General features: G+C 39.8%; 1 protein-coding gene and 1 long non-coding RNA gene across 2 annotated transcripts in view; one reads left to right on the top strand and one right to left on the bottom strand.

Moving 5' to 3' along the window:
- Positions 1–12,680, bottom strand: part of nt5dc1 (5'-nucleotidase domain containing 1) — a 131,673-nt gene that overhangs the window by 31,185 nt on the left and 87,808 nt on the right. The window contains exon 9 of the mRNA XM_032585972.1: positions 4,794–4,915. Coding sequence (XP_032441863.1) covers positions 4,794–4,915 — 122 coding nt within the window. The remainder of the gene's footprint in view (positions 1–4,793; positions 4,916–12,680) is intronic.
- On the top strand, positions 924–1,592 carry LOC116734520 (uncharacterized). The gene is made up of 2 exons (XR_004342233.1): positions 924–1,416; positions 1,492–1,592. It is a non-coding gene; the product is annotated as an uncharacterized LOC116734520 (long non-coding RNA).

Below are 12,680 nucleotides of genomic sequence, written 5' to 3'. Positions count from 1 at the left end.
TTTTTTCATTCAGTGTCATCAATAGAAAGTGAAAAAGGCAGGAAGAAACATTAAAGCTGATATGTTAAAGTGAGGTCGATAATTTTCATTTATCATGCGATTAATTGATTTATTGTTTATTGTGACAGGCCTATCCATGAAGCTCTCTGGCCTTGAGATTTACTGTACAAATCTGAAGGCCACATGAAGTTTGGAGTTCTGTACTTGAAGCAAAATATGAGTGAAACATTAGGCAGAAACTGTCAAGATTTGCAGTTGTTGAATGGTGAGGTAGACGCGGTGGATTGTTGATTGTTGAATAATGATGATGGTTCTAATGATGAAATACAAAAAACACACAAACCAGGCAGCATGGGTTAGCAGAGGCAAGGAGCTGGTACAACTTCCAGGCAGCACAGGAGAGCAATGGCAAAGTACTCTCACAGTGGTAGCAACTGAGATCAGACTGGAGACAGTAGACAAAACTTTCGACAAGGACCCAACAAGGAGCAGGGAACACAGGTGGGATTAAATACACAAGGAAGGTAATCAAGGGAAATGAGGGAGAGCTGGTGACAATAAAGGGGTAGATGGGACAACATGGAGACTCGACTGAACACAGAAAACTAAATAAACACACAGAAAAACCAAATCCTCTCAGAAACATTGAATTCACGTTGAAGCCTGACATTGAAACAAAATTGAAAGTGGTTGTTGACTTACATGTTGAATCACTGTTAGGGTTTCAACCAAAACTGACACGATGATGGTTGTTTCAACCATCATCTGAATGTGGATCTAGATGCATATTTGTGTTGATTTTATATTGAACGAAAGTTAAAGAATAAATGTTGATTCATGTAAATTTTTTGGTCTGTTACATACCATTAAAAGTTCCTTCACTGGTGTTAAACACACAATTTTGATGGCAGACGATGGGTATTCTGTCATTTAAAATGATCTTACTGTCATGTTCCGGGGTCTTTTAGCTCCTTTGTGGAGTTTTGTGCCTGCACTCGTTTTTCTCCACCACTAGATGGCGCCTTTACCATCCGTCGGAGGGCGTGGATGACGTCATCCCACACCTGATGCGGGTTTGGCTCATCAGTGTGAAGTTCAAGAGGAGCTGACTGCCAGTCCTTCGGCGCCTGAGTGTTAGCCAGTCACGGTACCTCTGAGCCCCTAGAAGCTTGCTTCTGTTTTGCCTTGTTGACCCACTCCTAGTGAAAGTTTTTCTTCGTTGCTTCTCCTGCCTCCAGGTGTTTTTCCTCCTGGCTCCTCTTCATCCGCTGATCCTGAGCCTAACTGTCCGCCCTCCGACGTACTCCCGTTGCCTCCTGGACCCCCGCTGTCAGACAAGACTACCACCTGGAACCTCTGAGAACAAACCCCGGACGCTGCAGTTACCCTCCCACTTCTCTAACCTGCCGATCACAAGTAAGATCTGCCCCTTCACTTTAACATTGTCATTTCCTACAAACCTGAACTCATCACCTCCCTCTGCTTCTCTAGTGAACTGTTTGATTCCCTGAACCAGCCTCTCTCCCTGGACCCGACCCGAGCCAACTATTCCTGCCAGCAGTGTTTTTTCAATAAATTTATCTTTTATTTCACATTGCTCTCCTGTGTGGTGTTCTGCATGTGGGCTTGAAAAACGCACCCATCATGACACTTACATTACCATATTTCCAAAAATGTGTGCACACAAACTTCAAAAATGACAACATGGCATTAATTTTACATTTTATTTAAGAAAACAGGCATAGATACCAGCGATCAGGCCCAAAACCTGGGAGTAGAGATGGACTCTGACCTGAACCTCCAGAGCCACATAAAGACAGTAACAAAATTGACCTTGAAGAACATTTCCAGGATTAAAGGACTAATGTCTCAGCCAGATCTAGAGAAACTCATCCATGCGTTTATCTTCAGTCGCATTGATTATTGATCAATCAATCAAACAGCTGCAGCTGACCGAGAACCCTCCTGCTTGCGTTCTCACTAAAACCAGGAAGATAGAGCACATAACACCAGTTTTAAAGTCCCTACACTGGCTCCCTATAGCTCAAAGAACAGACTTTAAAATACTGTTGTTAGTTTACAAATCACTTAAATTTTGTGGCTTAGCACCACAATACATTAAGATCTGCTGTTGTATCAACCTTCCAGACCTCTCAGGTCTTCCGGTTCTGGTCTGCTCTGCATCCCCAGAACCAGAACCAAATGAGGAAAAGCAGCATTCAGCATCTATGCACCACAAATTTGTAACAAACTTCCAGAAAACTGTAAAACAGCTGAAAATATTTATGACAACAGTCATAAATATTCATGACTCATGTTCATGACAGGTGTTATGTCATGTTTATGACGGTGTCACGACAGTCTTATTCACAACCCATCAAATAAAGGGTTACCATAACTTTTTACCAGACACTTCAAAGAGGCTCTGAAGCCGAGGGATGATGTAAGGAGTCATGTTAGTCCACCCTAGAACCAAGTATTTTGAGTTGTCTACCTGCAACATTGGCATAACTGAATTTGGACTACAAAATTGCTGCGAGGAAAAAAATGGCGGATTCACAGAGCTCATTAGCAAGAATCATGACTTTGTTTAGCAGTTTCACAGTAAATGGAGTGATGTCACAGCCAAGAAAAATATTATGAACAGACTGAAAAATACACTGCCTGGCCAAAAAAAAAGTCGCCACCTGGATTTAACTAAGCAAATAGGTACAAGCCTCCTATTGGATAAGTACTGCATAGGTGATTATCTTTCAGCTGGCAACAAGTTATTTAACCCCAGCTGATGCAATGAGTAACTCCTCATTTCTTAAACAACCATGGCAAAAGACACATCCTGTGGTCGTGGAAAAGACGTTAGTCTGTTTAAGAAGGGTCAAATCATTGGCATGCATCAAGCAGAGAAAACATCTAAGGAGATTGCAGAAACTACTAGAATTGGGTTAAGAACTGTCCAACGCATCATTAAAAACTGGAAGGATGGTGGGGAACCATCGTCTTCCAGGAAGAAATGTGGTCGGAAAAAAATCCTGAATGATCGTGATCGGCGATTACTTAAACGTTTGGTCAAATCAAATCGAAGAAAAACAACAGCAGAACTCAGGAGTATGTTTAATTGTGAACGCAAAAGCATTTCCACACGCACAATGTGAAGGGAACTCAAGGGGTTGGGATTGAACAGCTGTGTAGCCGTAAGAAAACCTCTAATCAGTAAGGCTAACCAGAAAAAAAGGCTTCAGTTTGCTAGGGAGCATAAAGATTGGACTCTGGAGGAATGGAAGAGGGTCATGTGGTCTGATGAGTCCAGATTTACCCTGTTCCAGAGTGATGGGCGCATCAGGGTAAGAAGAGAGGCAGGTGAAGTGATGCACCCATCATGCCTAGTGCCTACTGTACAAGCCTGTGGGGGCAGTGCTATGATCTGGGGTTGCTGCAGTTGGTCAGGTCTAGGTTCAGCAACATTGTGTGCCCAAAGAATGAGGTCAGCTGACTACCTGAATATACTGAATGACCAGGTTATTCCATCAATGGATTTTGTCTTCCCAAATGGAACGGGCATATTCCAAGATGACAATGCCAGGATTTATCGGGCTCACATTGTGAAAGAGTGGTTCAGGGAGCATGAGACATCTTTTTCACACATGGATTGGCCACCACAGAGTCCAGACCTTAACCCCATTGAGAATATTTGGGATGTGCTGGAGAAGGCTTTGCGCAGTGGTCAGACTCTCCCAGCATCAATACAAGATCTTGGTGAAAGATTAATGCAACACTGGATGGAAATAAATCTTGTGACACTGCAGAAGCTTATTGAAACAATGCCACAGTGAATGCGGGCTGTAATCAAAGCTAAAGGCGGTCCAACAAAATATTAGAGAGTGTGACCATTTTTTGGTGGCGACTTTTTTTTTGGCCAGGCAGTGTATAACCCAAAGAGAATATACATATCTATGCAGCGCCGGCAAAGAATAAGTTTTAATTTTTTTGCACTCCTAGACACTCAAAGTACACAAAAATATGTATTTAAGATTCAAAAAAGAGGGTTTTCCATGATATGTACCCTTTGAGGTTGGGCAAAATTACACAACCGTTTGCGTAATAAGTTGCATTTTATAGAAAGGTCAACCCAGTTTACCACAATAATTGGGTAGGATGCTTGCAGGGACCAAAAAAAGTATTTTTTCAGCTAAGAAAATTGTTTTGAAACAAAATGTAAATGACGTTCCCAACTGAAGGGACACAATTGAACAACATACAATCCACTGGAAATATCAGTTTGTAGTTGTTGTAGAGACAGTCATGTTCAAAAGTCTTTAGGTTGTACAAAACAATAATTTTACTAAATAAACTCAAAAGAAAATGCATGGAATCTCTTATTTACTTAGATATACAGAAAACTGAGTGGTTATTGGTTACTGGGCTCAATTCTCAGCTTTTAGAATTACATAAAATATGACAGAATACAATTTAAGCCAGAATATCTGTAAAAAGAAATTAAATTTGTAGTTGTCTTGTGTTTCACATTGGAAATAGTATGTTGCAAGATTGAGACTCCACAAGGATTACATTCCCACTATGCTGGCAAAGATCTAACCTTTAAACAGTCTGTCCAAGAACTACGTTTCTCCACTTCAACATCCTTGTGTGAATCGCTCTGAGTTGATTTATCACAGAGTCCTCATCCCTTTTATTCTCTGCCAAAGACTGAAGTTTTGAGTCAACCTCAAAGTGAGCTGTAGATACCTTTCTACTACATGCCTGGCAGCTTGCTCCTATAACAGTCAACAGCTTACCTTGGGTTCTGGTTTTCCTGTCATGGTCTTGAGCAGCTCGTGGAGATGTGGCCAATTACCCTGGGAGTACCACCCGGGCTTGTCTAGAGATGGAAGCCCCTCTGTTTCTTCCACATCATTCACTGTAGGAGCAAAAACAGGACAAGACGACAGAGTTTAGCTTCATTAAGCAAACTCTTATGCCAGTCTGGAATAAAACAACATTTGGTGAGAGTCGAGATACTAAAAGATGACATTAGATTTGAGTTGAATGTGACAACAATTTCTGATGCCTCATCTCCAATTGCAGCATTTGGAGATGAGGCTGCAATTGGATACATGAGATCAGGGAACTCATGTATTTGTGATACTTTGTTGTCAAATCAACTTAGCAACACCGCCATGTCCAGGAGGAGCGTGACTAAAAGTATTGAAAATAATATAATATTGAATATTTGAGGTGAACTGATAATTTTTTTTAAAACAAATTTTTTAAATATGAGGTTTCACACAGACATCTCATTGGCAACTTTATGATGTTCACCTATTAAGTTTCTTCATAATAAAACAGCAAATTAGCCATGCAAAACACAATGCATTTAGACTTTTATTAGAGGTAATGATGCTCAGTTAGTATAAGAATGGGAAATTGAGGGGAATTCAGTGAATTTGAACTTGGCAGGGCTGTCTTGTAGAATTACGATCTGGCATTTTCATTCGCAACCCTCTCTCTGATTTACAGAGAATGGCCCTAAAGACTCAAGACAGTCATGAAACAGAAAGGGATTCAACACAGTACAGGTCAAGTGTACCTAATAATGTCACAACTTAGTGTATAGATATATTGTAAACCATAACACTTTAAAATGTGTTTCAGAAAAGAGAAAAACAAATTATTTATCTCTTGTTGATTCTTTTAATTCCTTTGGAACAAAGATGTTATTCTGTTATGAAGTTGAAAATGTTATGTTTTCAGTAACAAAGTTCATTTATGCAGGTCAAAATTAATTACTCTTGCAGTATATACAGGAAATGCAACCACAAACAAAAGATGTCTGCAGCAGTTCACTCCAACAGAACATCATGAAGTGGGTGCTGACGCCATACTTGATAAGTTCATCTATCTATCTATCTATCGATCTATAGATATATATAGATCTATATACATATATATATGCATATAAACAATATTAATATAAGTAGTTTTACTTTGGGTCTTATTCAATTACTCAAAATGTTTAAACGTCATTCCTTAAAACTTTTATGTAGCCTTCATTGTGCGGTGGAACCTCTTGCAAAGACCATTGGCCTGCGGATGGTAGGCAGCAGTACGGTGGAGTTTAACCGCCCATGTCCGTACATCTTTACGGGGTCCCGGCCACACAAACTTTGCCCCTACCAGTTTAACAGAACCTTTAATGCCCGGGTGTAAAAGGGCACACCCGGGCCCTGAGTCAGTTTTTGATCACTGCATCAAAAACCCACTGACGCCAACTAGTAGGGACCAAAGGCCGAGGTTTGCCAGTCGAGACATCCCAAAAAAGGGTTGCGCCACACTCATGAAAAGAGACCTCCTCTAAATGCAAACTAGATTCAGCCACTTTAAAGGCCGGTATATCCTGGTCGGTCAGTTTATCTGTGGCCATGGTGAGGTAGTGATGTGGAAAAATTACAGTTAGGTTACACCTGCTAGTTGTATTGCTATATGTTTATTCTAAGTTCTGTATATTCCCACCAAGTTAAAGCTGTTTGGGTTACATGCACAAGGTTGGACGTTGTTTTCCCCAGCTGCATGGGAACCAGTCTGATTCCCATGCTTTGGATCCCTTATCCCTTTGTACAAAACTCATGTGTTGTCTCTGCCTGGCAGAGCTTTCCGTTTCAGACTTGCTTCATTATTGATTGTCCTGTGAGCTCTCTGAGTTGTGCACAATTCATGAATAAACCTGATTGAGTGATTTTACCTGAACAGTGCTTGGAAATAGTTTTTTTCCACGACAGTTTGGTGCCGTGACCCGGATCCCTCCACTGGACATCCGACGAACAGCGTTTGGCAAACCTGGACTAAACTCCAGCCTCAAAGCTCGATTTAAGAGAGGAGGGCTGTTGGTTGGCTCCACGGCTCCAGCGCTGGGATCAACGAACTCAAAACCACTGTTATCAGGTGGGATACTCACTCAGGCTAACAAATTAATTTTACAAATTCTAAATTATTAAATCTAAAATAGTTAAGGATTCAATAAACCTTTCACCCTGGGGAATAGAGATTGACGGTGTTAACAGGAAACGTTGGGTTAAAGTCCCACGGGGAAATTAAAAAAATAAAATAAAATACATAAAAAAATATAAAATAAAATGAATTAATAAAAAAAGAGAAAACAACGGATGGGAAAGAGTCTCTCCGGAATTGTTTGAGTTTCAGTCTCAAACGGAAGAAAAAAGGGAACCACGGGTTTCTAGGCTGAGGGTCCTAGTGAAAGACCTTATCGGTGAATAAGGCAGGTATTTTCTTAAGTTTTGGTTTTCTAAATTAGGGGAACTAAACCTTTAGAGAATCCTAAAGACCTTTATCGGAAATAAAGGCCCCTCTTAAAGGAGTAAGAGGCAGAGCTACCACAAAGCTGATTTGTTGGATTCTGCGAAGACGTTTGCAGTCTAAAGAGGATATCCCACCCAATTCAAAAAGAATGGGTCTAAGTGGTTCCAGAACGCAATCTCCTCCTCAGGGTGAATTGTTTGACTATATGATAACAAAATATGGAGAAAAAAGTGTGTATGGAGTCCATGAATGGATAAAATGTGGTGTTTTCCCTGCGGGTGGTTCATTGAAACTCTCTGTTTTGAAAAAAGTACAAAGAGAAATAGAAAATAGAGAACGTACTTTAAGAGACAAAAAAAACAGGTAGAGACTAGGAGTCTTGTTGATCTTGAAAAACATAAAGAGAGTTTGGAATGCTGGATGAAAGAACAAGACTGTAGGGAAAGGAGGAAAAATGCTAAACAAATGGCTGGATGTGAGGATGATTCTGGGAAAATAGTGGGGCGACATGACAGTGCTTCTATTTCTATGATTAAATCTGAAAATGTTTCTGCTTCTGTGACTGCTTCTAAAACAAAGGGAGTTAAACCCCCACCTTACAATTCTTCTTCTTCTCTCCCCACACGTCTGTACCCGGACTTGAGTGCTCTCTCTGTCACTACCTGCCTACCCTGTTCCGCGACCACAACAAGCGGTACCTGCACCAACTGCTGAGCTCCCTCAACCTTCAGCACGGCCTATATCAACAACAACAACGGCTGCAGCGGCAGCAGCAGCAGCTGCTCCTTCTAAGGTGGAGACAAACATTCTTGTGCCTAAGGATGAAGAACTGTTCAGTGATGAAGAGGATGAAGAAATGGCACGTCCAATACAAGTTTTCAACATAAGACGTGGAAAAAAAGATAAAAGAGAGGATGATCTCCTACCTACCCAACGTAATCTCAGATCCAGAGACAAGAACAAAGGACAATCTTCGAAGCTAAGTGTGGATCCTGAGTTAAATGCACCCATGGTTGAAGTTATGGGAGCCGATGGACCAGATCTTGTCTTCCGATCTTGGACTACCCAGGACATTGAGGACGCTGGAAAAAATCTAACTGATCCCCTTCATTCTGGAACTGTGTTTGCTGATCAGCTCGGTGAATTCTGCCGTGAATTTCGGCCTACTGGTGCAGAACTGTGGAGACTTCTGGCTAGAAAATTTAAACCCACCGATTTAGCAAAAATTCACTCCTCTTTGCCGAAACCTGAGGACCGATTAAAGAACATTGACTAGGATGACACAGACAATGACAATTATAAAACAATGCTCAGTGGACTTATGGATGCCATAAAGGCTACATTTCCTGTCCGAATAAACATGACCTCCATCTATACATGCAAACAACGACCGGATGAGACAACTGATGACTTCATTCATCGCCTTATGGACACCGTTACAACATACGGAGGCCATGCCAGGCCAGACACCTTCAACAATCAAGCTCCACCTGGCCCTTGGGAAAGTATTACCTGTGATGCCATAGTTAAAGGATTGCTTCCAGACATCTCAAAGGAACTGAAACAAAGCTATGTGGGTTGGGCTGAACAACCTCGTTTAGAAGATATCAGACGTTAGGCCAGACATGCACAGCAGCAAGTGGACAACCGCACCAGGGAGCAAAAGGACAAAGTGGAAAAAGAACTTCCTTTGGCTGCTGTTACAATGTACTATGATCAATCAAGGAGAGGAAGAGGACAACCCAGAGGACGAGGACAATACAGGGGACGAAGCCGTGGATGCCGAGGACGAGGCTACACCCCTCACAACAGAAATGCTGATGTTTGTCACAATTGCGGAGAGCCTGGGCATTACCGTCGGCACTGTCCCAGGAATTACAGGAACATGGCAGAATGACTAGAGGGGGCGTGCGAGGACGGAGCGGCTCAAGGGGTGCACTCAACCGAGGGTAACGTAACGCACACACACACACACATACAAACAAATTGTGTGAATGTAAATGATCCTGCTCCTTGCAATGAAGAGCTGCTTGCTGACTGTGAGAGTTTGAATGAGTCTCCTGTTTTTTCTGTTTCTGGTAAAGAAGAGCTGCTTGTTGACAGTGACACACTTGACAAAATTCTAAATGCAATTTCTGGCTTGGAGGTGAAATATGGCTTGAAAACACAGACTTATGCTCATTTTGCATCTGATACATACAAGGCCTTCCCTACTTTTGATTTGACCGTTTCAGGGAAAAAGTGTCCTTTATGGTTGACTCCGGAGCAACATCTTCAATTGTGAGAAAAAAAGAATTTGATATTCCACCAAAACTTAGTGGGAACTATGTCTATTCAGTGTCTGCCTCAGGTCAGGTAGTAAAGGAGAGAATTACTACCCCTATTTCATGTAAAACTCCTGAAGGATTTTCTTTCAAACATTCATTTTTGTTGTCAGATTTGTGCCCTGTAAATCTTATTGGCCGAGATCTGATGTGCCGCTTAGGGATTGATCTTGTTTCAACACCGGAGGGTGTAAAAGTTGCATCACATTCTGATTGGACTCACACAGCTGTGCAATTTAACTCGTCTGCTCTTAACTATGTATATGAATGGAAGCTTCCAAATTCATCTCTTTCACAACAACTTCTTGCAGAAGTGAAAACTTTAATTTCTCCTTTTCTGATTTTAAACAGCTTGATGAATTAAGCTGCATTTCAAATGTTTCATTGGCTTGTGGTCAACAAAAGCAGTAGAATGTTAAGTTTTAACATTTTAACTTAACAAGCTCTACCTAACTAGAGGTTGTACACGTCCTCAAGTTGGGTAACCCCATGATCACTAGATCTTACAACATAGAGTCTCTGAGAACAGTTCTTAAATATATAGCCAGTGTTTTCAGCAAAGTTGAGTTGACTGTCCAGGAATGACACAAGAAATTTAAAATTTTATCATGCTCAGCAGCAGACTTGTCGCCAACTACAGCTTAGAGTAATGCAAAGACATAATAATGTAGTAGCCATGCACCCAAATGTAAAAACATTTTACTACACATTGTCAAACATTGAGAAGTTTTAGTTATTGTTATCAAACGTTATCAAACATGCCCCTTTTGAAGCCAAAAATCACCACAGAAATATATAGGGCTAACCACGAGAATCAACTAATTTCAAATCCAAATTCAAAAATACTTTATTAATGCCAAAGGTAAATTAAATGTTGTTGCAACTCATTAATTCAGATTCTTCAAAGAGTTAATGACGATATTGATGGCTGATAGCAGGAAAGATGTCTTGTAGCGGTCTGTATAGCAGTGAATTTGAAGAAGCCTTTGACTGAAGATACTCTGTTTTCTCAAGACAGTCTCATGTAAATGATTGTTACGGTTGTCCATAACTTTCTTGATTTTATGAAGAATCTTTCTTTAAAGTTTTAAAGTTAAAACTCAATTCAAACAAATACAAAGACGCTTGCATACATTTTTGGCTGAACGATTTTGGCCATCCAAGGTCACTATATATCAAGCTAATTTTCTATTAGCAGCTCCACAAATATTTTTGGTAAACATTACATTAACAAAACACATGTAAACAAACCTTTATCTTGTTTTTTTTCTATTCTTCCTCTTTCTTCTCTCTGTTTCTGAAGGATAAGTTCTTTTTTTGTGACATTTTGTGTTTTGCTTACTTATCTTCCACCGGTGCTTTGGAGGTTTGGATACGCACTGCACATTTTTGAGAAAACATTTTTTCCAAGAACAAATTTTTGCTGCACAAACAAGCACAAACATTAGCTGAGTTGATTGACAACAAATGTATTTCAATTTGCAAATGAGCAGGGGAGAGGGGTGTGGTTTTTTGGTGTTGTATACTAAAATACAGCAAGAAAAATGTGGTTTTGAATTATAATTCAATGATTTTTCTGCGTTATTTTTCCCTTTGCTGTGGCAAACTGCACTAAATTAATAATACCTTCATCTCCAGGTTTCATTTAGTTACTACACAGCAGGGCGTCTAAGGATGGTAAGGAAAAGAATAGTCTTTCCGGGCTCCAGCGAAATTTCTGGACTTAAACAATATCATGCAAGGGGTCCATAGGGAAAGACAAGACAAGACAAAACTATTTCATCTTTCAAGATGGAAATTTTTCTTTGGGTCTAAAACTATAACATAGTTCTAGAGCCAAAGATATTCATGCAATCACAATGTCAACAATTTGTGCATAGAAAAAAACACTTTGCATGCCATAGGTAAATGCTGTCATTTAATTTGGTTAAGAATAGTTATTGCACTGTGAATAAATGACTTCTTATAGATGTTCTTAGTTGCCAGAGGGGGACAATTATGCCTTCATAAGCTCAGAGGTTCAAACTGAAAAAAGGATGGATGCTATCTGCTAAAATATTCTTTACCATATCCATGTTCTTTCAGCAAACAGTTGAGACAGAGCTTTTGTGATTTCACCACTATTTTACCTGCCACTGAAACAATTCTTAAAAGTTTGTCTTGAACGTAGTTAAAACACTCAACAAGTGCCTCCACAAGCTCTAGAGTTTGCAGACTAAGACTGAGTTTTCTTAAAAGACAGAGTTTGTGTGAATATTATAAATATAGTCAGTGTTTTGAGGAAAGTTGAGCTGACTGTCTGTTGAGCTGACTGAGTTTTCTTAAAAGACAGAGTTTGTGTGAGTATTATAAATATAGTCAGTGTTTTGAGGAAAGTTGAGCTGACTGTCCAGAAATGACTAAGGTATTTAAAATTTGCCAAAGTTTCAACAGGTTAGTCATTGATGGAAACTGGACCCACTTTAAGGAGGTCCAGCTCACAGTAGAGCTTATTTAGGTCATATAATAAGCTCTACATTCTTTAGATAATTAAGAAAGTGCAATGTTGTGGGTAATTCTCTGAATTTGGTACATTTTGTGGTCTCAGGTTGCTAAAAATTATACTGAACTATATTGAAGGACTGTTTGAACCTCCAAGAAAATAAAAAAATAATCATATATAGGTAAGAAACTATACTAACACTTAAATCTCTTTACAGTGTGAGCAGGAAAATACTTAAGTGATGTCACTTCCAGGGTGCTGAGGAAATTGGACTGAACCATTATTTATAAAAAGGAGGGATTGGTATGCTGTTACGGGGGGATTAACAAAACTGGAGGGACATGATTTAAAAGTGCTATTTTATAAATAATTCATGTATTTTTCTCATATTTCTTTTATTTAGGTTAAGTATATCTAAAAATGTTTATATTAGTAGAAATAACTTGCAGTTACTAGCTATTTTCATTTGTTTTATATTCATTGAAAAATTAACATTGGTCAGTGGGGACATGCTCATTTGGCTGACCTCTACACTTCAACAACTCATAAAATTTTTCAAAACA

The sequence above is a fragment of the Xiphophorus hellerii genome, chromosome 15 (assembly GCF_003331165.1).
Source record: "Xiphophorus hellerii strain 12219 chromosome 15, Xiphophorus_hellerii-4.1, whole genome shotgun sequence".
In the NCBI taxonomy this organism is placed as follows: domain Eukaryota; kingdom Metazoa; phylum Chordata; class Actinopteri; order Cyprinodontiformes; family Poeciliidae; genus Xiphophorus; species Xiphophorus hellerii.
The sequence above is the reverse complement of the archived record's forward strand: the minus strand, read 5'-3'. Positions and strand labels throughout refer to the sequence as shown.